The 24,663-nt window shown below is 46.1% G+C and overlaps 1 protein-coding gene across 1 annotated transcript in view; it reads right to left on the bottom strand.

Annotated features, from left to right (window-relative positions):
* Window positions 1-24,663, bottom strand: part of Alk (ALK receptor tyrosine kinase) — a 722,226-nt gene that overhangs the window by 82,651 nt on the left and 614,912 nt on the right. Inside the window, exon 9 of the mRNA XM_057785256.1 lies at window positions 17,711-17,880. Coding sequence (XP_057641239.1) covers window positions 17,711-17,880 — 170 coding nt within the window. The remainder of the gene's footprint in view (window positions 1-17,710; window positions 17,881-24,663) is intronic.

The raw sequence follows: 24,663 nt of genomic DNA, 5'->3' as shown, positions 1-24,663 counted from the left end.
AAGGCCCTTCACACTAACTACACAGCAAATCTTAGGCCAGCTTAGGCTATGTGAGTTCCTGTCCGAAACAAAACAAAACATTGTGAATGAAACAAAAATTATTATCATTATTATAAATTAATGAAATGTGACTATAAAGAATCATGTTCTTTGGTTGGGAATGTAAGATACCCTGCACTGTAGTGGGCGTTGATCCCATAACAACCTACATTCTCATTCTCCTCTCTGGGTCCTCCTCTCTTTATCCATTACTAGTAGGCTGAGGGGCCAGGTCACATGTTGATTTCAGTGCTAAGCTGTATCATCAGAACATTGCCTAAAAGGACTTTGCAAAGAAATAAATGAGTCATGTGACTGCAGAGCAGGGGGAGAGACAAGATCTCCACTGCTCTCCCCACAGACCCTAGTGGAAACCGCTAGTTTCCTTGCTTGCTCAGTTTTTCTCGCTTTCATTCTCGATGACTGAGAGATTGGAGCTGCTGCAAAGTTCCCTCGTGGCCACCAGGCCTCTTCGCATGGATGGGAGATGCAAGCTGGGGCTGCAGGGGTCTCTAAAGCATTCCACAAGATGTTGGCAGTAGAAGTTGCTGTATTAAAACATTCAGTTGATGGTGGGAATTGCCCATATTTTGTGTCAGGGGCACTCAGGACAGGCAGGGACACCATGAGCATGTGTGACGCTGCTTCTGTCCACTCTAGAGACTCAGCAAGGGACAGGTGGGACCAGAATAAATGAAGGTCAGACGGAGGTAAACAGTTATGGCAGGACGGAGGGGAAGCGGACCCAACGTGGGAATGGGTCTGGAGTAGCAGGTGGTGAGCAAAGAATGTGGAACAGAGGCGACACTCGGAGTTCATCGTCTGTGAGGAAGCTGGCCATGAGATGAGGTGGGCATTAGGCCAGCTGTGATTTAGGGTTCTCTACTTTGGATGCTCTCTGGTTGAGTGACTTCAGCAGAACCACAAAAGAAGAGGCTCTCATAGCCTCTCCCGGTTGGATATGGGCAAGATTTCCTTGGGGGTTCTGAGTTTATTCAGTCTAATTACTCTTTTATGGCCAGCTCCCCAAAGATACAGACGCCAGGTCATTCCTCAGAGTGAGCCGTGGCCTCTGGCCTTAGGTTCTAGCATTTACTCTTGTGCACAGGTAGAACATTCTAGGACCCATGGGAAGCAAGGTCCATGCCGTATTATTGCTAAGACCACAACAGACTAACAAACACACCGGTTTCCCCTGCCCCAACACTTTTGCTCTTGATAGTGAGGGAAGTGTTATCTCCACAGCTAGAAGACACTTCCCCCTCTCAAGTAGGGCATCTGGTTAAGGAAAAGGTAGAGTAAACATTTGGGGCTCCTCCTGCTATCTGGGAGCCTGGCAGGTGGGACTCCCTTTTCTTTGGCTGTATAGAGTTGGCTGCCATCCCCGTAACTGTAACTATTGATCTGCTTTGTTCTTTCTGTTTCTCAAAATAGATTTGTGAATGCTGGAGTTGATGCTGGTTTTCTCTCTCTCTCTCTCTCTCTCTCTCTCTCTCTCTCTCTCTCTCTCTCTCTCTCTTCTTTCTTTCACCTGTCTAAACCAGCTTTAGCTAGAGATCTTGGCTCAAGCCTGTTTTTGCATAAGAATGCACCCACCTTTCCTTCTTGTGTAAGCTTTACAGACAGCCTGTTGAAAATTAGCCTAGGGGGATTCTGGGAGGTGATAGTTTGGGCCCCTGGCCAGGTTTCCAGGAGGCAGCTCTGGAAATGGGTGCTTTCTGAACTCACCCGGCAGATCCTTGCCAAGGTTGTGTGGATGCTGCTCACGCACAGCCCAGAAAATGCACCGTCTCTTTCAGGCAACAGACTGTTAATGGGCAGTGAATGAGGCCTTACTCGCCATCCTCCCAGCCTCAGGGATTGACAAACCTAATTAAGTTCACTTAATGATTTTAAGTAGCTGACAAAAAGGTGTGTGCCTGAATGTAGACCAAGGGAATAACAAGGCTTTGGTGAGAGAGGCAAAGAAAACCGGATGGTGTAAGAGGTGTGTGATGGATGGGCACCATAGCTCAGACTCCTTCCTTGGCCATTTAGTCGGATCTGAAAAAAAAGGGGGGTCCATTTTCACAGCTGGGGCTTGTCTGGGATCTGGCTGCTTAGGACAGGACTGGCAGATGCTGCGGAGAGAAAACCACTTTCTCTCATTTCTTATTGCTCAGTTGATTTGTGCAGTAAAAGTCTTCTGAAATGGACTGTCGCAAGGCTGGGGCTGTGGTGTGCATGTCTATTAGAATAACGTCTGTGATGGAAAACCCTGCCACATCCATCCTATTATCTGCATAATTGTCTTCGCTTACCGGCTGCAGAGGAGGGGCTGGGCTGGAAGGGCGGGGTTCTCAGGATTAGCCCTGGCTGGATCGGAGCAGTCAGGGGCTGGACGCGTGTACAGGTGCTGTGAGGTTTGTGCCTGGGAAGAGGCCACGTTGAAGGTCAGGCTAAGTGGGGGGGGAATTTTCCCATCCCGTGTGACCTGATTCTCCAGGGTAATTTACCACATAGAGACTTGGTTTCTCCTCTGGGCATAACACCAAGAACAGGAGAAAAGTCAATATAGAGTTTCCAGGGCTGCCAAGCGCCGGTGAGCTCTTTCTTTAACAATGAGGCTAGTGGAGGAACCTTGGGGAAAGAGGAGAGAATATAAATCTTCATATAAACTACATGGAGAATCATAAGAACCCTTCCATGCCAGTAGGTCAAGGCTTCTGATCATTGACTTTCCCTTGCTTATTTTTATTTTCATTTGGATGGTGTATGCATGTATGTGTGCGCTTGTGGAGGCCAGGGAAAGACATTAGACACCATGTTCTACCATTCTCCCTTGAGAAAGGGTCTCTTGCTGAACCCGGAGTTAGGCTGGTGACCAGCAAGCTCCAGACATTCTCTGGTCTCATCTGCCCTCCCTAGTGCCGGGGTTATAGGAGGGTGTTGCCGTGTTCAATGCTTTAGATGGGCACAAGAGACTCAGGATTGGGTCCTCAGCAAGTGTACAGCAAGGGTTCTTACCCAGTGAGCCTTCTCCCCACGCTTGAGCATAAGCTTTCTGTGCTCACTTTTTAGGGACTGGCACTGAAGGATTCTTGAAAGGGAGAAACCAGGTAGAAGATAATCTCCTATAAGTTCCTTCTTTGCTATCTCATTCCCTCAAACTGTGTCATAGCTCTGGCATTCTAGTGTGTGGGAACAGAGAAAGCAAAGGATAGGGGGTCTTGATTTATGGAACTTTGGCCCAGCAGGGGAGGTGGCTACAGACAAAAATGCCTGATCCACAGGCTTTACTGTGCTAAATCCTGGGCAGGAGCAGAATGAGAAAAGAAGTAAAGGGGAGAGAGAGTGAGGTAGAGAAGAAGAGGCGAAAGAGGAGAAGGGGAAGAGGGAGGAGGAGGAAACAGACATAGAGAACGTGAGGGCACCCACCCCACCCATTCACCCCACCCCAACTTGTACACTCACTCACACGTAGAGATGTGTGTAAGAATTGACCAAAGGCTATGAAGAAGGTTGGGGATCTCTTGAGGGCATCATTTGCCTTGGACAGTTAGTTATGCACTAGGAAAGAGCAAGCCTCTCATTTACAGGTCACATGTTCTGTCATCTCTTGCAGAACCATCTAGCTCATTGAATCTCATCTAGGATCATGCACCTTCCACTGTCCAATGAGCCCTTAGGGAAAACCAAGGCTGTGAAAGACTATCTAGGTTAGAAGGTACCCAGTCCACTCTTCTCAGAGCCTGGACTGTCCACACCTATGTCTCAGGACATGCAGACTGCTCTATTTCTGTCTGTTGGCTTGTGACTTTGAGGGCTGAGATGATAACCAAATATGGCAGCCTTCCAACGATGAAAGGACCTAGGAAAAGGATGACTTTAATTTTCTTCATCCCTGAGAACATCTTTATGGAGGTGGATTGGTAGCCTTCTTTGCTTGGGGGGAAGTGAATTCTAAAACACTGTAAAGTTGGTAGGACAGGGCTACCAACTTGGTGGGACCCCAGGCAAATCATGAGGACTTAATAAGTATACTTTATAGTAGCATTTTCACCCTGCCTTTCTCCAGGATGAGAGATGGTGCTTCACTGTTTCTGTTTCAATGATAAATCTGTGCTTCCTTGGACAGCATGACAAATTCTACACATCATCTTTTGCCTTGGAGCAAAGATCAGCTGAGCCCATGTTGTGAGTCAGATGCCCGTGTCTGCAGCCAGGAGCATAGAGCATCGACCTTGTCATAAAGAGTTTGAACATTGTGTAATTTATATTATTCAATGACCATAGGACTTCTGAACTTCCTTTTAGCTTTGACCCCTCCAGAACTAACGTCCACTCAAGCCAGGGAGCATGCCCGTTGTGACTGGTGTGAGAGAAAATAAGGAGACTTCGGAGGAACGAATGTCTACGAGAGTGACAGAGCCACGGACAGAGGTGCATGGGGGAGTCATACTGTGATGTCACAAGATGCCAAACAGGCAGCTGGCAATGTGGGTCCAGGACTCCTGTGGCAATGAAGATGTGTAAATCATTTGCTTGAAAGTGGGACTTCTCCTGGGGACAAAACATGTTTAGTTGGATTCTGCTTTGCTCCAAGTATTAGAAGCTCAATTATTCCCTAGATTCCAGACTTTATGCCTAGGGGGAGAAGGGCTGAGAACATTTTTGCAAGCATTAAGGGTCACGAAACACACACACACACACACACACACACACACACACACACACACACATCTGTTGCCTTATAAACTGAGCTGTGAATGCTTCCAGGAAAATGTTGAGCAAATTTGAGCACCCGTTATTGTAAAGGGGGTCACGTCGTGCCATTCCGAACAACCGCCTCGTGAGCTAGGCTCACGGGCCTGATCTGCCTCAGCGCTCTGCACTCCTGGTTGTGGAAACTGAGCAATCAAAAGCAACAGCTTTTCCCAAATGTCACAGTAAATCACCATTAGGAATGGGATTGAGAGCTCAGAATTACTAATCTACTCCTTGCTCCAGTGATCTGAGATATTTTCTGAGACGGAAAACGGGGCCAGATCTTCTAGAGTTACGAGTGTTTGGTTTGGTGCAGGAGGCACGCTAAGCCATCAGCCACAGTTCCCTTCTTCTCAGAGAGGAGCACCAAACCTGTTCCTGAGCAGCCTTCGGAAGGCAGCAGAAGCTAGGGCCCCTGCTTTAATGGCTCCCCGACTCCTCCTCTCTGAGCTCCACTTTGAAGCTCTGATCATTTCTTTCCACAGTAGGTTTTCCTCAGGAGTCCCCACCAGACTCAAGGCTGCAGTGAGCCCCCTGGGCTTTGTGGTGCTGTTATCTACACTCACAGTTCAAAGCACACGGCCTCAAACCATCCATCCCCTCTCCCTCAAGCTGGCTACCCACAATTCCAACACATCCCAGAAACAACAGGGAAACATCCCTGTCTTTAGACCTCTGCTTGCCCTGATGCTGCCTCTGGAATGAGTGACCTTGACTCTCATTTCTCTAAGAGAAATGTTTTTTTCTTGGGGACTGGCCAGTTAGTACATCTCTCCCATTCAAGTGGCTCTGACTACTGGAATTCTGGGAGTTCTCGGGAGCCTGCACAATGCTAGTGGACTAGGCTGCCTCTGCCGTTTAGATTCTGACTTAGCAAAAGGCTGGCCATATGCATGGTGGGAACTTAGTATATGATTGTTGACACTTTGACAGTCAGTGATACGTCTCCAGATACTTCCAGGTTCTCCATCTGGCCCACAAGAGATTTGGAGCTGACATTTTATTGTCAGTCTGTCTTCCAAATACAGTTACACAGCAGAGTCATTTGGGGAACCTCTTGAAGGTAGGGATTCCAAGCCTAGGAGGTGGTCTTCTAATCAATCTCTCTATGTGTGGGGCACAGGGATTTTCTTGGTGGCAGCTGGGAAGAGAGTTTTCTGGCATATAGTAACACTCAATTAGACGTGTGGGTCTGAAGCTTTCCTGGAAGCCTCGAGCCATTTCAAAGTATGCTCTTCCTGCCTATTCTCTTTTTTCTTTCTTCTTTTTCTTTTTTATGTTTTATTTATTTATTTTTAGAAAAGAAGAAGTTTGGTGAGAGAAATTCCAGGATGATTTCTGCCAGAAATTAAGAATTTGCTGCATCATAAAATTTTGGGAACAAGACATCCACACCTCAGAATAGATCATGGAATTGATTTCAGCTTTGAATTATGAAGCTTGTGAAGATGTTGGCTGAGCAGCACCCAGTGCAGCTAATGAGGGAGCTGTACTCTCAAGTGACACTCTGATAGATGCTCCCAGATGGGAGCTGTATTTCTCCTCCTCTTTCTCTTCCTTCTCCTTCTTCTTCCTCTCCTCCTCTTCCGCCACCACCTCCTCCTGCTTGAACTTCTCTTTTATGTGGGCACACAGATAGACTGCATTTCCCAGCATTCTTGAAGTCTGAATTCTAGTCAACAGAAAGGAGAAGTAATAACACATAAAAACCCTTCAAGTGTCTCTTTCCATGCTCTCTTCTCTACGAGTTAGTTGAATGTGAAGGATTCCAAGGCTGGAGAAAAGGTCAGGACCACAAAGTAGAAGGGGTGTGGGTTCCCGAACTCACCAAGCACACCCAAGTTTGATTTTACATGAGTTTTAAAGAAATGCATTTCATTTACATAGCACTCTACTTACGGAAGATGTACTGTTATTACAATCCAGGCAACTGGATTACTGCTTAGGCACTCAGGATTTGTTCTGTACGCCTGGCACAGGTGGCTGGGTGCCTAGCCTGCTCCTTGTGGTGATGGGTAGACAGTGTCCTCTGCTGGCAGCAGGAGACCACATGACCTTTCTCTTTTAGCTGAAGCCTTTCCCTCACAACACACTCTGGCTCCATCGTAGGACCAGGGGCACCCTGGTGAGCCAGGCAGGGTGCATTGAGGGAAAATATTCTAGTCCAGTTTCTATGGCTGTGTGTTGTACATGAGGCCCTGGAGTCATAATGGAAGCTTGGGCCCTCCTCTTGTCCTTAACTTTTTACCTGTGTGTTGATCATAGGCCTAAACCCTTGTCTGGATGACCTGAGTGGCTGCCTGCTTCCACCCAGGCCATATTCAGCTTGCTCCACCAGGCCAGTCATTTTCTTGAATTCTCCTGAATGACTGGGTCGTGTAGGTGCTGGCTGACCTCCTCATGGCTGACAAGCTCTCTACAGGGCCTCCAGGTGGCTCAGTATGGACTCCATAACCTGGTTCTGTAATCGCAGCTTTTTCTGTAAGACAACACTGCTGCCTGTGATCCTCAAGATCCCAGAATTCAGTTCCTGACTTTGTAGTAGACGTTTGAGAGAAGCTGGATTCTGAAGCACAAACTCCTTCGCTTCCTGTGTGTCTCTGTACGAACTGTTCCGCGGCTTCTCTTGGAGAAAACAAGAGCTTGCAGGCCCATATGCACACGGCCTAGCGAGGTTCTCTTCAGCCCTCCAAGAAGCACAAGACAAAGACAGAAGGAACGGGACTCTTCTTTGCCAAGAACCTTCGCTTTGAAGACAGTCAATGATGCCAAAGGGTTTATCCCTCATCCCTTGTGGGCTTTAGGAATGAAGATGTGTGTGTGTGTGTGTGTGTGTGTGTGTGCGTGCGTGCGTGAAGGATTTGAGCCCCTTTGGGTGAAGACTTGTTAGGTTTAGCGACATAATTTATCCATGGTTTTCTCCAGGCTTAGGATCCTGACTCAGGCTGATGTTGTCAACAGTGTGTTTGAAGCTCCAGCTGTTGCAGCCCTGACCCACCTATCGGGAGAACTGAGTTTTCTCTAATCTTTCTTGCATATGTGGGCTCACCTCAGGATGAACTTGTGAGTAGCCCTTCCTCATTCTTCTCTGGAGTCTGGGATTCTCTAGACTGTCCCCACATGTGACTGCTGACTGGAAGAGAACCCCTGGTTTGTGTTCTTCCTTAATGTGTGACTCTGAATCATTATTTAATTTCACTGGACCACAGTTTCTGAGAAATCCTCACTGTGCATAGCTGGCAGAGAGAGGGCCCTGCCTAGCACCTAGAGAGGTTCCTGTTGGGAAGAAAGGTCCTCTCGCGGTTTTATTAGCATCCATGCTGCTCTGGATTCACAATCTCCCTCCTCTAGGCACCCAGGCTCTGCCAGGAAGCAACTGCTTTCCTGGCCAGACCCTGTGAGATAGCCTTCCTTGAAAGCGAAACTGTTCCGGAACATCTATGGGGACCATCAGCCAACATTAGATAGGCAGCAAATACGGGTTGAATAATAAATACACAAAGCTTGGGTAAAGATGAAGGTTGGTACCATTTCATCCTGAGAAGATTCACAGGATCATGTCTGGCTAAGTAGGAGATGGAAGTGGGACCTCTACTGAGAAGCTGCTGTGTTTGGGGACCTGTGGGACCTTGGAATCCAATCTTCTCATCTGAAAGTGTGTCCTAGCCGTCCAGTGTTGTGGACCTGAGTGAGCATCCTGTGTTGGGAGAGGGTATAGCCCCCTGGATGGAGGTGCAGGGTGGTTGTGGCTAAACGATAAGGGGATACAAGAGCCTTGGTCACAGCAGCCTTCCCAGCAGAGGAAAGCCAGTGCTGGCTTGTGGGGCTTTGCTTGGAGACATGCTTTCCCCCTATTCTGCATGCCTCTCTTCTGGGGAGGGACTAGATTGGAGGCAAAACAGTAATTATCAGGAATTTGAAGGAGGGGGCAGGCAGGAGAGGAGGGACATAGAGCCAGTCCCCTCTGCTGTGTCCCCTGGTGACTAAAGAGGTTTCTGTCCCACCTGGTGTACAGTTTAAGGCTGGGTTTCCTCAGTGTCTTCCTGGCATTGAAGCTTATTCCTAACCACAGGGAGGGGAAATTCATGAAATGTATAGCTAAATGTCCTTAACTTTTATGCCTCTGATAGATATGGTACATTAAAACATTTGCAATTAGAAATCCCTGTCAAAATTTATGCTTGGTTTTGGAGTGGGAGCAGATGGTATGGGGATAGACAAAGGCACGGAGGGAGGCACAATGGCCAAGAAAGGAAGGGGGAACCATCCTCTTTGGGTGATGCTGTCCCTGTTGGAAGTGTGAGGAAAAGAAAACAGAGTATTCTGGGTGGGAAATGCCTTCATCAGGAGTTAGTGATGGGGATTAATATGGCAGACAAGGAACAACATGGAGAAGAAGAGTTGGCTTTGGTTTCTGTTGCACTAATGGTTATGACAATCTATAACATATCTCATCTAAGGTTCGTGTGTGTACTTGTGCACATGTGTGCACATGTAGCTATGAGTGCCGATGCACATGTGTGTGCACGAGTGGAAACTAGAAGTTGATGTCCTTCTCAATCATTTTCCACATTATAAGATAAGATCTTGGACCAAACCTGCATCCTTCTGATTCGGCTATAGTAGCGAGCCAGCATGGACCAGGAGTCTCCCTATTTTTGCCTCCAGTGCTGTGATCACAGCAATTGTTGTTATTACTGTTGTTGATGCTTGTTTGTTTATTTTGCTGTGTTTAAAGATAGGGTATCATTGTGTAACCCTGGCTGGTCTGAAACTCACTGCGTAGACCAGGCTGGCCTTGAACTCATAGAGATCCACCTGCCTCTGCCTCCTGAGTGCTGGGATCAAAAGTAGGTGCAACCAAGCCTAGTTTGTTTTTGTTTTTGTTTTTAAACATAGCTTCTAGGAAATCAAACTTATGCATGCACATGAGTACTTTACACAAGGAGCCAACTTGTGTAAAGATTTTAAGAATAAAATGTAGTGGGAGCTTCAAGGGGTGGTGAAGCAAAGGAAAAACGAACGACAAGCTTAAAACGTTAAGAGATACAGTCTAAAAATGACCCAGATATTTTGGCAGCCACAAGGCCCATGTGTGCCCAGTTTCTCACCTCTCTCCAAATTCTGTGCTGTATCTCCTCAGGCCGGGTCTAGGGAGCAGACTGGCCTAAGAGTTAATGGAAAATCATTTAACCTCTTTCGCACTCAGATTTCTCATACATAAAGGGAGTTAATTATAGTTTCGACCCCAAGGGGCTCTTTGAAGGATGAAAGGAGACAATGCTTGCTAAGTACTTGTTTCAGTGATTGGCCAGCAGGAAGCACTCAGCAACCTAAGCTAGCTCCAACCAGCGTTTGAAATTTATCCATGGCTGTACCAGGAAGCCTTGATGCAATTTCTGAAAAAATACGAGCTAAACACAAAATCCAAGGTCATGTCTAGACCTGGGAACCCAGGATCATCTGCAGTGTCCGGCATCTCTACTTCTCTACATAGACAAGAATAAGAAAGTACCTCACTAATGCTTTTCTGAGGGCAGAAAGATGGTACACGGAGGGAGACCATTGGTATCCATGGTACTTCTGGGTAAAATAGGGATGTTGTGGACTAAAGCCAAAAGTTGGTTAGGGAGAGAGAGAGTCTTTATGGCATATCTGGAATGAAGGCGCAGGGACATAACTCTCAGTTTAACTGAGCTCGTTTACAAGATGCATTTGCGAAACATCCCGCTTGTCGTTTAGGACAAAGGATGCAAAAGGGAACAGGAAACCAAAATATCTCCAGCGGGAACGTTTTTTCTTGTTAGACTATGTATACAGCATACAGCTAAAAGCCTTCCTAATGACAGAGTTGGGGAAAAGGAGCGTGCACAGGTGTGATAAGTTACACACTTTCTATTTGACTGTACGATTGCAGTGATTTGTGGGACATGATTTGATCCATGGTGTCTCCAGATCCATCTTGTAATGAGCTCTGCGCAGCAGCCTCTGCTCTGGAAGCGCGTCAAAGCATAGGGCGCTGGGGAGCACCGGGTTTAAGAAGATAGGTGATTGCGGAGAGGAAAACCCTGGAAGAGACTGGAGGTTACAACAAGGGGAGAGAACTTGCTTTTCTTCTATTTTGAAGAAAGGTAAAATTAATTTCGGCAGAAATAATGGCATCCACATTTGAGGAGGGGGAAGAGTCAGGGAGAGAATGAAGGAGGAACCCTAGTTACTCAAGGTAGATGCCCAACCATGACACGGCCCTTCGACACTCACCAAACTCATATTTGAATTGGTGCTGTCCTTCAAAATCACCTTGAGAAGACATATCTCTAGACTAGGGATGTTGCTACTGTTCTAAACATCCTTGGAGCTGCCCTTGTTGCTCTTTGCAGTCTGGTTGCAGAATTATGGTAATTTCATAATGATAACAGGTGATTATGTCACTTCTATCATTTTGCATAGTTGTGAATGGGCAGAAGAAACACCGCTCAAGAATGCGTAGCTCCCACTTGCCAGCCTTTTATACCTATGGCCCAGTCACCAAAATATTACAGGCTGCTGTGGCGTGGGAGCCATCTGACCACACCGAGATATTACAGTCTGCTGTGGCATGGGAGCCATCTGACCACAAGTCTTTGGTCTCTGTGCTCAGCTTTCACTCCCCACTCACAGGCACCAGGGCACACAATTAAGATCAAAGTCTTTCTTATAAAAGGATTCTGACAGGACAGTGACCACAGACAAAGAGAGCGCAGGCACCAGGTGAGTCTCTAAAGAGGGTACCCTGTCACAAGAGTAACAAATGCTGTTTTGGTTCTTCTGACAGGATGCAGCTGCTGCTCTGATATATGGGACACTTTGTGGTCGTATTTATTATAAAGTGGTTTTGTCTGTTTTGCTAGACACGGGTTGAACAGAGGAAGTGTGCTGGACAGAGTCCAGGGGCGAGTTGTGAATTCATAGTTCATTCAGCTGGTCTTGGGCACTATATTCGATTCTTCTCAATACATATTCTGCCAACGTGGGTTTATGGAGTGTCCTAGATGCTAGGTGCAGTATTAGGTTCTGAAATCAGTGACATATAAGATAAGGGCTTGATCTCTGTCTTGTGAGCCGAGTCAAATATTTTTTAAAAAAATCATAAAGCAACAAGAAAGCACAGGGATGTCTCGCGAGCCACAAGGACACACGTAGGCCACAGCTAGCCCAGGAGTTAGGGAAGGCGTCTTTAAAAAGTGAATGTGGGTGGTTTGTTAAGGCCTGGATGGCAAGGGAAGAATGTTAATGTGGGGGGAATGGAGGATATGAAGCCTGGATGTAAGGGGTTTTATAGCATGGTACCACTGAGTGGAGAGCAGTTTTGGGCAGTGAGAGGGAATGCACAGTAGGAGATGCTGAAATTGAGGCTGGAACATGCACACACACTTAAATAAAGGCCTTGTTAAAGAAGGTAGAAGGAAGCCAGGGAAAAGAATGGATTTGTATTTAGATTTGACAAGAACTTTAAGTCTTTGAAGAAAGAAATTGAAGAGGACACCAGAAAATGGAAGGATCTCCCTTGCTCTTGGATTGGGAGGATCAACATAGTAAAAATGGCAATTCTACCAAAAGCAATCTATAGATTCAATGCAATCTCCATCAAAATCCCATCAAAATTCTTCACAGATCTGGAGAAGACAAAAATCAACTTTATATGGAAAAACAAAAAACCCAGGATAGCCAAACAATCTTATACAATAAAGGATCGTCTGGAGGCATTACCATCCCTGACTTCAAACTCTATTACAGAGCTACCGTATTGAAAACAGCTTGGTATTGGCATAAAAACAGAGAAGTCAACCAATGGAATCGAATAGAAGACCCAGACTTTAACCCACAAACCTATGAACACCTGATTTTCGATAAAGGAGCTAAAAGTATACAATGGAAAAAAGAGAGCATCTTCAACAAATTGTGCTGGCAAAACTGGATGTTAATCTGTAGAAGAATGAAAATAGATCCATATCTATGACCATGCACAAAACTCAAGTCGAAATGGATTAAAGACCTCAATATCAGTCCGAACACACTGAACCTGATAGAAGAGAAAGTGGGAAGTACTCTACAACACATGGGCACAGGAGAACACTTCCTACGTACAACCCCAGCAGCACGAACACTGAGGACATCATTGAATAAATGGGACTTCCTGAGACTGAGAAGCTTCTGTAAAGCAAAGGACACTGTCACTAAGACAAAAAGGCAACCCACTGACTGGGAAAAGATCTTCACCAACCCCACAACTGAAAGGTCTGATATCCAAAATATATAAAGAACTCAAGAAACTAGACCGTAAAAGGCTAATCAACCCAATTATAAAATGGGGCACTGATCTGAACAGAGAATTCTCAACAAAAGTTCAATGGCCAAAAGACACTTAAGGTCATGCTCAACCTACTTAGCGATCAGGGAAATGCAAATCAAAACAACTTTGAGGTACCATCTTACACCTGTCAGAATGGCTAAAATCAAAAACACCAGTGATAGCCTTTGCTGGAGAGGTTGTGGAGAAAGGGGTACTCTCATCCATTGCTGGTGGGAATGCAAACTTGTGCAACCACTTTGGAAAACAGTGTGGCGGTTTCTCAGGAAATTCGGGATCAACCTACCCCTGGACCCAGCAATACCACTCTTGGGAATATACCCAAGAGATGCCCTATCATACAACAAAAGTATATGCTCAACTATGTTCATAGCAGCATTGTTTGTAATAGCCAGAACCTGGAAACAACCTAGATGCCCTTCAATGGAAGAATGGATGAAGAAAGTATGGAATATATACATATTAGAGTACTACTCAGCAGTAAAAAACAATGACTTCTTGAATTTTGCATGCAAATGGACGGAAATAGAAAACACTATCCTGAGTGAGGTAAGCCAGACCCCAAAAGAGGAACATGGGATGTACTCACTCATATTTGGTTTCTAGCCATAAATAAAGGACATTGAGCCTATAATTCATGATCCTACAGAAGCTAAATAAGAAGGTGAACCCAAAGAAAAACATATAAGCATCCTCCTGAATATTAACCTTCATCAGGCGATGAAAGGAGACAGAGGCAGAGACCCACATTGGAGCACCGGACTGAAATCTCAAGGTCCAAATCAGGAGCAGAAGGAGAGAGAGAGCACAAGCAAAGAACTCAGGACCGCAAGGGGTGCACCCACACACTGAGACAATGGGGATGTTCTATCAGGAACTCACCAAGGCCAGCTGGACTGGGTCTGAAAGAACATGGGATAAAACCAGACTCGCTGAACATAGCGGACAATGAGGACTACTGAGAACTCAAGAACAATGGCAATGGGTTTTTGATCCTACTGCACCTACTGGCTCTGTGGGAGCCTAGGCAGTTTGGACGCTCACTTTACTAGACCTGGATGGAGGTGGGTGGTCCTTGGACTTCCCTCAGGGCAGGGAACCCTGATTGCTCTTAGGGCTGATAAGGGAGGGTGACTTGATTGGGGGAGGGGGAGGGAAATGGGAGGCGGTGGCGGGGAGGACGCAGAAATCTTTAATAAATAAATAAATAAAGTGAAAAAAAAAAAAAGAAAGATTGCTCAACGGCCGTCCAGGGACTATGGCTCTTATCTCTCAAATGGCTGATAGAATATTTCCTAACGCATGGAGGGTGGAGAAGCTGAGATTGGAGGTGATCTGAGGAAGCATAGGGATAAAGTTCCTAATGATTTCAATGTCTGGGATTGGGGTGCTGTTGAAGAGGAAGGTGCTGAACTGCGGGAGTGAGTGTCTGCCTAAGGGAGCCTCGTGGGATGAAGGCTGTGGATACATATGGATATGTACAGTATTAAGGTCTGCCTCCCAGGTTAGGGAAGAGAGCTGGTTTGCCACTGTCCTTCGCTCACTCTCTGTTTCTCCTTTCCCTAATTGTATTCTTCCCATCCTTCCCCCCTCTGCCTTTTCACTCTGTGGCAACCCAGGCAGCCACAGATCTCTCTCCTGCGTGGAAGGCAGAAGACAGTGCTTTCTGCCCCTCCATTAGAGGCTGGCACCCAATAAAACACTGTCGGTTTACATAGTCGCAAGAACCTCACCTTTATGGTTCATACGACTGGATATCACTTCTGATCTATGCCAGCCTCTTCTGAGGCATCGTGTGGGTGAGAGGGAGCTGTTGTCGTTTTTAATTATATTCCTTATTAGCAGTTTTTACTGATTAAGCATTTTAGTGTGGACCAAGAAGCTCATCAAACACTTTTCTTCCCCACACCTGAGAGGCAACTGTAAGTCTCTATTTTACACAACACGCCTTATGCCGGAAGATCAGGGGCTGGGTTTGCACTGTTTGTTCAATAAATTCCGTACACGGCCACTGAAAGGCTAGAATGAATGATGCTGAGATGAAAGCTCTGACACACTATTACGCATAGATTCTTTAGATAATTATATCGCTTATTCCCATAACAATCTGGCGAAGATGGACTGATTACAGAAGGGGATGGCAAGGCTCTGGGAGGTGCAGTCAACAGGACGTGGTCATGCAACCAGCTAAACTAGTGACTGCCTGCTTCGAAAGCCCATGCATGCTTTCGTCGGAGCTCCCCTCCAGCTTTATCCTTCAGTCACTGCTCAGTCTGGTTAGGCTTTAGAAAGTGACAGTCAGTCGGTTCACCCACAGTTTCTCATTGTAAGCCTCCAGGCTGCATGCCTCTCTACTGCCCCTGACTTTGCGAACATCTTGATGGCTGGCAGGTTCTTTGTGAATGGAGACACCCCCTCCCCCGTAATTATGCAGGAATTAGGTCACAATGCATTTAGAATCAAGCTGGCTTTTGTCTGACCCTCCACTGGACACTTTGGTCTTGGTATGAATATTGGAAATAGCATGGAAATATCAGCGTGCTAAACAGCCTTCAGCTGGGAGTGGCATGGGAACAGAAGAAGGCTGGGAACAAAGTCTCTTTCAAACGAACCTTCAGAAGAAAGGAGTGAGCAGAGTCAACATTTTACTTGCTTTAAATTCCTGGGACGGCTATGAAAGAGAGAGCTTGCTGGGTTGAGGAGAGAGGGGAGAAACAACACTTTGACTCATTGGAGTTAATTCTACATCTTCCAGGAGAGAGGGCTCCAGCATCTCCAGAGAGTTTCCAATCCCCATGTGTGACCCCTCCCCGCCCTCCACAGTCCCAAAGAATAAAAGACCAGCCTACGGAGGCAGCACCCACATGTTTTCCTTCCTCCACTTTAATTAAATATGTTTGCCCCAGGGTCATTGAGCCCGGGGACATCCACGGGTTTTGATCATCATGCCATGCGCATCTGAAGGAGTGGGTGGTTGCTCCTCAGGGTTGGGAGGAGGCTTCTCCCTACGACAGGAGAGCTCCCATTAGAAACTGCAGGGAGCAGCACATTTTGAGATTTGGGAGAAGAACTTAAAGCCCAGACCCACACTTAGGAAGTCTCATGACAACATACATCACCCCCTACCCTGCCTCGAGTCTTTGGTTCTCATATCTCAGAGGTGGGGTCACCAGAACAGCAATTTGAGTATCTTCGGTAAGAATGTTCTGAAGGCTTCGCCTAACGGTAGAGTAGGATGTTTAGCCAAAATCAAACGATTTTCCCTTCCAGTCCTCTCTGCAGAAATGACCCCACCCTGCCTTTTGCTGTAGACCATGTCTGTGCAACCCATGGAACATTCAGCATAGCACAGTAGAGCATCACAGAAATGCTGCGGTGCCAAGTCATTTTTACTCCAGCACGGCTTGCTTCAGGCTGACTGCAGGTGGCAGGGTAGTGCCATCTTAGGAAGACAAGGGGCAGCTGAACTCCATGGGCATCTGCTCCAATCCAGTGACATGTGGAGGTGAAGATCTTGTCACCTGACCCTATCCATTCAGAAGGGGGGAAAACTGGGGTGCGAAGGACCACAGGATCTTGTCCAAGGTCACAGAGGTCGTTAGTAATAGAATCCGATCAGTACCAGGGTCCCTGGCAGAAGCTCATCTTTGTTTAGTGAAGACACTGGCATCTACCTTAGTCAACCCTCCTCCGGAGTGGAAGCAATAGAGCTTTTGGGTTGGGTCTTGGTTCTGAAGTCAACTTGTGGGTATTTTGCTCCTTTGATTTTCCAGCTTCTTCTCTTTCAGAGAGTAGTAGGGGACAGTGATAACCCTTTCTCACCTACCAAGGTTTTGTTGTTAATCAGGGAAAAGAAACTGGCAAATGGGAAAGGAAGGCACCAAGCGAGAGAAAATGCCATGGAGACCTGAAACCCGAGTGTTATTCGGTAGGAGCTCGAGTGCCTCATTTTCTGCTCTTTCCGCAGGCAGATCCTGGAGGAAGCCAATCAGGCCAGGTGAGAGCCACAGGTGACGAGTGTTCATTAGCACATCATCTCTTGAAGACTCTTGCACTCCCAGTAATGGGCAGGGGATCGTGCAAGCCTGTGTGCACACGCTTGTGATGGTTAATATTGATTGCCGACTTGACAGGACCTAGCATCGCCTAGGAGACAGACCTCTGGGCATGTTGGTGGAAAAGACTTTAGATGGGGTTAACTGAGGTTGGAAGATCTAATCTAAATGCGGATAGTACTGTTCAACCTGTCCATTTACTCCGATTGAAGTAGAAGGAGAAAGTCAGCTGAGCACCGACCAGCATTTGTGGCTGTCTGCTTCCTCACTGTGGATACAAGGTAAGCAGCTGCCTCGCACTCTTATCATCAAGTTATGGCCACTATGGTGGATTAAACCCCCAAACTCTGAGCCCAAATAACCCCTTCCTTCTTCAGGTTGCCTTCGTCAGGTACTTTGTCATAGCCGTGAGTAAAATATCTAAGAAAATGTCTTAGATAAAGGGTATGGGAAGGGTGAGACCATCCTACTTCGGAACCTGTAGAGTAAAGCGGAGTAGGCGGGACAGATAGGAACTCACCTATCAGTCACATCCAGGAGCGACAATACTGTCCACTGCCACAGGCTCAATCCCTCATCGGCGGCAACATGCCAGACCGTTCGGCTTTGTTCCTTCCCGGTTTTGTTCTCCACCAGCACCAGGGATACATTTCCTCTTAAAGCCCCACGGATAAGCCAGGACATGTGGAGCTGTGGGGAAGAGAAGCATCAGTTAAAATGTTAGTGTTGAATGGAACCCTCAAGTACCCTTCCTGGAGCTCTCCACTGAGGCTTGAAGAACGTTGTTGGAGGCTCACCAGACTTGATCCAGCGAACGCAGCAGAGTGCCCACTGCCTGTTCTTGTTCACTGCTGAGGTTCAAGGATCTGAGCTGGGACCACCAGTGAGCAATTCTGAGGCCTTACTGAGGTTGATGCTATCACCCCAAATTTCACAAGGTTCTACCTCCGCCATGGAGCAGTGGGGCTCTTCAGTGAGTTTCCTTCAGCACAACCAAAGATTCTGCCCATGGACTCAACTCACAATGTGACTTAATGTGGGGAACTTTTTTTCATTCAATTTCTTTCAATTTAGGTATAATAGGGTTTTTTTTTGTATCCCTTCTAATAATTGCAAGTCTTATTTGAACAGTGTCAGATCACATGTTGGTAGGCAAAAATCACACACACACACACACACCTACCTATATATCATGATCTCTTAATATAGTTATCTTCCCAAATGAGGATGCTGCTTTGCCAAGAGGAAGCTGCAAGCGTATGTTTTTGTTGTGTTATTATGAAAGGTTTCTCTGGCACCCTTACCTAGACGTTTAGAAGGGAATTGTCACTAATCATCTTTCTAAGAAACTTTAAATGTAGTCATGTTCAGAGGCAGTGCACGCCACAGACTGAGGTTTGAGATAATAGAGGTTGTGCCTGATCGCGATAATCTACAAACAACAGCCGAACTGTAAAAGAACTCTCCCCCTGCTCAGGTTCTGAATGAAAACGGTGTCTGGAGAGAAAGGCAAAGCACGCTGAGTTCTCATTAGCTATGGCTCTTGGTTTCTCCTGGTATGAAGAGACACTTCTCTGTAACTCCCAGCCTTCGTCTCCTAACCCCTCCCTGGCGGCTGCCTGGCCGTGTGACTGAAGAGGACTGTGCCACTGGCTACCGCAGTCTGACAATTCAGTGTCCTACCTACAAAACCTGTCTCTTGGACTTGGGGTCCCAGTCTGGTGAGTCTGATTTATAATCAGTCATAGACTTCTCACAGGTACCTTTCCAAGAGGACAAACACTTGCTTCCAATGAAACCTCCCAAGGTAACTGAATGAATCTGTCCATTTATTTTCTATCCCTACCCAGTTTTCTTGTATGTCTGGATGCCATTGATTGGAGAATTTACGTCTACCTTTGGTAATATGAAACTCTCTCTCCTATCGTCTATGGCACGCAGTGTCCTGGTTGGGACATGTCAGTCACATGTCTCTCATCTGGCCCCAGAACACAATGGATCTGGCCTTGTAAAGTCAGACTGCTGTGCCTCGGTGCCCTTGGTGGCTGATGCTACTTACTTGTTCTCTGTACATCTCCACATTTGACTTTTGGGCACACCTAACACGTTGGGTAGCTCAAACTCTCCCTCGTGCAGTCCTGGGCCCCAGCTCCTGATGCACTGATGTGATTTCCACTTCCATGAGAAAGTTCACTCTCGCCTCCCCTTCCCAGCCTAAGTGTCTGCTTACTTATCCGTTTGCTTCTGTCCTAGAGGGAGAGGGATTCTTCATTTTCTCCATTGTGTGGTTTCCTGGTCCACCTTCCTCTAGGCCTTGCCCTTTCAATTGATCTCCTTCTTTATCCACCACCTCCAATCTTGCTGCTTCCATCTCCTCTGTCCACAAAGGATCAGATCTCACCCATTCCAAAAAAAAAAAAAAAAATACCTTCTACTTTCTACTTTCTATTTGATTCTTGCGGCTCTTCTGGCTTGCAACCCATTCCTGTACCTCTGCTTAGATGTTCACATATCTAGTCAGGGAGTAAATGATCTTTCCTTTTTATTCTCTTTTATGCTAGGAAGGGAACCTAAGCCTTGTGCATAACAGGCAAGCACAGTACCACCGAGTTTCATTTCCATTCATTCTTCAATCTTTCCCCGACTGGCTTCTCGCTTCAGTTCTTCATTATCCCAACAACAGAAGACTCGCTCTTGCCTTTAGAACCTACCCTCTGAATCCAGCCATGGCTCCTAAAGGACCCCTTCCTTGCCCTCTCCCCTCTGAAACCTCACGTGGACCTTTGTCGTATTTTTTGCTGCCTGTCATCTGTGACTCAGCTCGACAGCTTTCAATGGTTTCTTATTCTCCACTGGAAAAAAAAAATCAAGGCAGTCATGGTCCTTTATGATCTAAGGAAATCAACGTGCTAGCTCTTCAGTGAATACTAATGGAGCCCCCAGGCTGCGTCACATGTATGCGACAGAGACGGATGCACGGAGCTTTCTCCATCTTCCAGCCATATGCTTTAGTTCAATCAGGGCAGAAGAGAGAGACACTAGAGTGGATAGAGGAGTGAGAAAGGAACCGAGAGAGAGGAGACAGGAGGAGACACATGCGTGTGTGTGTGTGTGTGTGTGTGTGTGTGTGGCTAAGAGAGAGATAGAGATGTGGGGGGACTGGCTTGAAGCATTCTTAGATCTCTAAGGAAGTGCATAAGGCTCCTTCATGTCATCAGCCTCTGAGATGATCATCTCCATATTCACAAATATTTAAAATATTTATTGTGGTTCATTCCACGCAGTACTTCCCTACTCTCCTATTGGGATATAACTTGTAAGTTAGACTGAAAACAGTGTTGTCCGAGTATGCTGTAGAGCCATTCGGTTGTCCACACAAGAGACACAAGACAATGTAAGACCCTTGGCATTTTCGAGACTTCAGTCACCAAAGCCACACCTCCAAACTATAAAGAGTGATGTGTAAATAGAATTAAAACAGCCAAGTAAACCTTCCCTTCATCTTAATATGGGACCGCTTATATTTATAACAGAAAACACACCTAGAGTCAACATGAAATCTAAGACATGCTGCAGTAGTGGCTGGTTTTCAGAAACAGATAAAGAAAGCTTAAACTAAGACTGAGAACTGGCAGTCAGTAAACCATTAGTAAACGTGCTCGGCACCATTCAGTATTCCTTGATCCTTGAGTCTGCAGGGAGATGCGTCTACACATCTACACACGTGTGTTTTCTCAAGTTGCAGCGTTCCAGAACCGACCTTCTCTCCCTAGGTCTGCTAATCCGCAGCTACCCCCCTGTGACCTCTAACTTCTGCCTCTGAGCCAGTCTTTGCTGTTTTTCTTTCCTGAGCCTGATCCTTACCCTAGGACCTGCAGTGTTAACCTGGGAACTTGTTAGAAAGGCAGACTCTCTGGGCTGTCTGCAAACTTACTGAATCAGAGTCTGCAGAGAGGCGCTGAGCGAGAGGGCAGCCTCTGGGGCTTTTCCCTGGCGTTTCTATGACTCCTTTACCACCTTTCCAGAATGCACTGGAAGCAACTGCCCTTTGCGTCAGTACTGGCTCTCTCAGGGCTCTTCAAACTGCTCTAGTTTCCTGGCTTGAGGACTAAGGGTGAACTGAGAGCCTGTGCTCCGAGATGGAGGCATGTTAACTGTGCCACCTTAAGCTTCTTGCCTCACCTCCTCCGAGCCCCCACTCCCTTGTGATCGGAGCTGTACCTCCCTTGCCTTGTTTCAAAGGTTCTTATGGAGACTGAGTGAGATAATAAATGTGATACCATGAACCGAATGTGCAATCAGTGGTTTTTCAACCCGGGCTGTAAACTAGAAACACCTATGGAGTTTTCCAAACTGCCAGTGTCTGGGCTCCACTGCAGAGACTTTCCGTTAAGAAGTCTTGGAAGGTTCTGGTTTAGTGGTAGGTTTTAAAGCCCCTCCAGGTGATTCTGAAGTGAGACCACCGTGGAGAAGGGACTACTTAATAAAGCAAATAGCTTGGCTCTCCCAGTGAGGGCGTCCATTTTCATCTTAGACTTGGAGTTAGAAACCATTCTCCATCACCAAGAAATGGCTTTATATGTGTCCACAGTTACCAAAGCAGAACGAGGTGACACTCCAATAGGGGGAGGTCACAGCTCTCAGCAGAGGCCTTCATGGGATGTCACATGGCCTTTCCAGGTGAGACTGAGGATAATTCAGGCAGTGAGGTCCCAGGGCTGAGGCTGAGCAGGACTAGCCTGGGTCAGAATTGTCTCCTTTTCGACCTGCATACCAAGGTCCTTATCGCCTTCATTTTTGTGTATATATATATATATATGTGTGTGTGTGTGTGTGTGTGTGTGTGTGTGTGTGTTTGTGCATGTACAGGTGCACATGTATGCACTGGCAGGGTACATGCAAGGCCTAGAGGACAGCTGGAGTGTTGTTTGCTAGCTTTGGTCTTTGTTTTGTTTTGAGACAGAGTATCTCCTTGTTCTGGAACTCACAAAGTAGGCTTGACTGGCCAGCCAGTGGACCCACAGGAATCTCTGCCTGTCTCCACATCTCATGCAGGGGATTACAAGGGCAAGCCTCAACGCAGGGATGCTGAGGACCAAATTTAGGTCCTCAGGTATGTAAGACAAATATTTCACCAGCTGAGTCATTTCCTTGGCTCACCAACTTCTCAGTGCCAAGAACTGAAGGACTTATATCAAGACTACCGAGCATCCCATTTAGTTGCTGTATCTAAAAGCACTAAGATGGTGGTTTTAGATAAAGTTTCAAAGCAGACTGTAGGCTGTAGTTCTTCCTAATGATCTACATTTCTCTTATACAGCTATAAAGAGCCCTTGCATGTCACTTGATGTAGATTCTTCAAGCCAACTGTACGCAGTGCAACTTGACAGCAAGTTCCCAGTGCCCATGGCAGGCACAAAACATTCTTGGAATTTAATCTTAATACTCTTTCTGTCTGGGTGGCTTATAGGGTACGGAGTCATTTTCTTTATTTTTTTAATTTAATTTAATTTAATTTGAATAACTTATACACCAACCTCAGTTTCCCCTCCCTCCTCTCCTCTCATTTTCCATCTACCCCACCTCCCCTTCTACTCCATTCAAAGAGGGATAGGCCTCCCATTGGAACAAAGCATGACACATCAAGTTGAGGGAGGACCCAACTCCTCCCCTTGTATCAAGGCTGAGCAAGGTAATTCAGCATGGGGAACAAGTACCCCAAAGCCAACCAAATGTCAGGAACATGTCCTGATCTCTCTGCTAGGAGCCTTACAAACAGACCAAGCTACACAATTGTCACGCACATGCAGAGGGCATAAGTTGGTCCCACGGAGGCTCCTTAACTGTTTGCTCAGAGTTCATGAGCTCCCATGAGCTCAGGCCCGCTGTCTCTGTGGGTTTCCCATCATGACCTTGATCCCCCTGGCTCATATAATCCCTCCTCCCTTTCTTCAACAAGACTCCCAGAGCTCAATCCAGTGCTTGGCTGTGGATCTCTGCATCTACTGCGTCGGTTACTGGATAGAATATCTCTGATGACAATTAGGATAGTCACCAATTTGATTATAGTAGATGGCCAGTTCAGGCACCTTCTCCACTATTGCTAGGAATCTTAGGGTTATCTTTGTGAGTACCTGGGGGCTTCCCTGGTTTCTACCTAACCCCCAAATCTCCCCATCAAGATGTCTCTTTGGTTACTCTCCCTCTCCATCCTGCCTCCAACTTACCTCCCACATCCAGCCAGCCCAACCTGCTCCCTCAAGTTCCCATTCCTCCATTCCCCTCCCCTTAACCCCATTTTACCTGGGAGATCTCTTTTATTTTCCCTTCCCAGGGAAATTCATGCATACCACTTTGGGTCCTCCTTGTTATGTAGCTTCTCTGAGGTTGTGACTTGTAGGTTGCTTATCCTATACTAGCTCTACTACAGAGCTGTAGCAATAAAAACAGCTTGGTATCAGCATAAAAAAGACTTGTAGATCAATGGAGTTGAATAGAAGACCCCGACATAAATCTACACACCAATGGATAAGTAAGCACACACCTAATTTTTGACAAAAATGAAGCCAAAATTATACAATGGAAAATAGAAAGCATCTTCAACAAATGGTGCTGACATACTGAATGTCAGCACATAGAAGAATGCAATTATAGCCATATCTATTGCTCTGCAAAAAACTCAAGCCCAAGTGAATCAAAGACCTCAACATAAATCCAGTTACATTAATCTTGATAGAAGAGTAAGTGGAAAGTAGTCTTGAACGCACTGGCATAGGAGACTACTTCCTAGAATAATACCAGTAGCACAGAAACTGCAATCAACAGTTAATAAATGGGACCTTCTAAAACCGAGAAGCTTCTATAAGGCAAAGGACACAGTTAATAAGACAAAATGGCAGCCTACAGAACGGGAAGAGATCTTCACCAATACTACATCTGACAGAGGGCTGATCTCCAAAATACATAAAGAACTTACTAAACATCAAAATACCAAATAATATAATTAAAAATGGGGTACAGACCTAAATAGAGAATTCACAAGAGAAGAATTTCAAATGGTTGAAAGACATTTAAGAAATTGCTCAACATTCTTAGTCATCAGGGAAATACAAATCAAGACAACTCTGATATATCATTTTGCACCTGTCAGAATGACTAAGATCCAAAACACTGATGACAACTTAGGTTGGAAAGGATTTGAAGTAAGGGGAACACTTCTCTACTGCTGGTGGGAGAGAAAACTTGTACAACCACTTTGGAAATCAATATGGTGAGTTTTCAGAAAATTGGGAATCAATCTACCTCAAGACCCAACTATACCAATCCTGGGCATATACCCAAAGGGTACTCAATCCTATCACAAGGGCACTTGACAACTATCTTCAAATCAGCATTATTCATACTAGCTAGAACCTAGATGCCCCTCAACTGGAGAATGGATAAAGAAAATGTGGTACAGTTACACAATGGAGT

The sequence above is a fragment of the Chionomys nivalis genome, chromosome 1, assembly GCF_950005125.1.
Source record: "Chionomys nivalis chromosome 1, mChiNiv1.1, whole genome shotgun sequence".
In the NCBI taxonomy this organism is placed as follows: domain Eukaryota; kingdom Metazoa; phylum Chordata; class Mammalia; order Rodentia; family Cricetidae; genus Chionomys; species Chionomys nivalis.
This window is presented reverse-complemented; position numbering and strand designations above follow the sequence as displayed.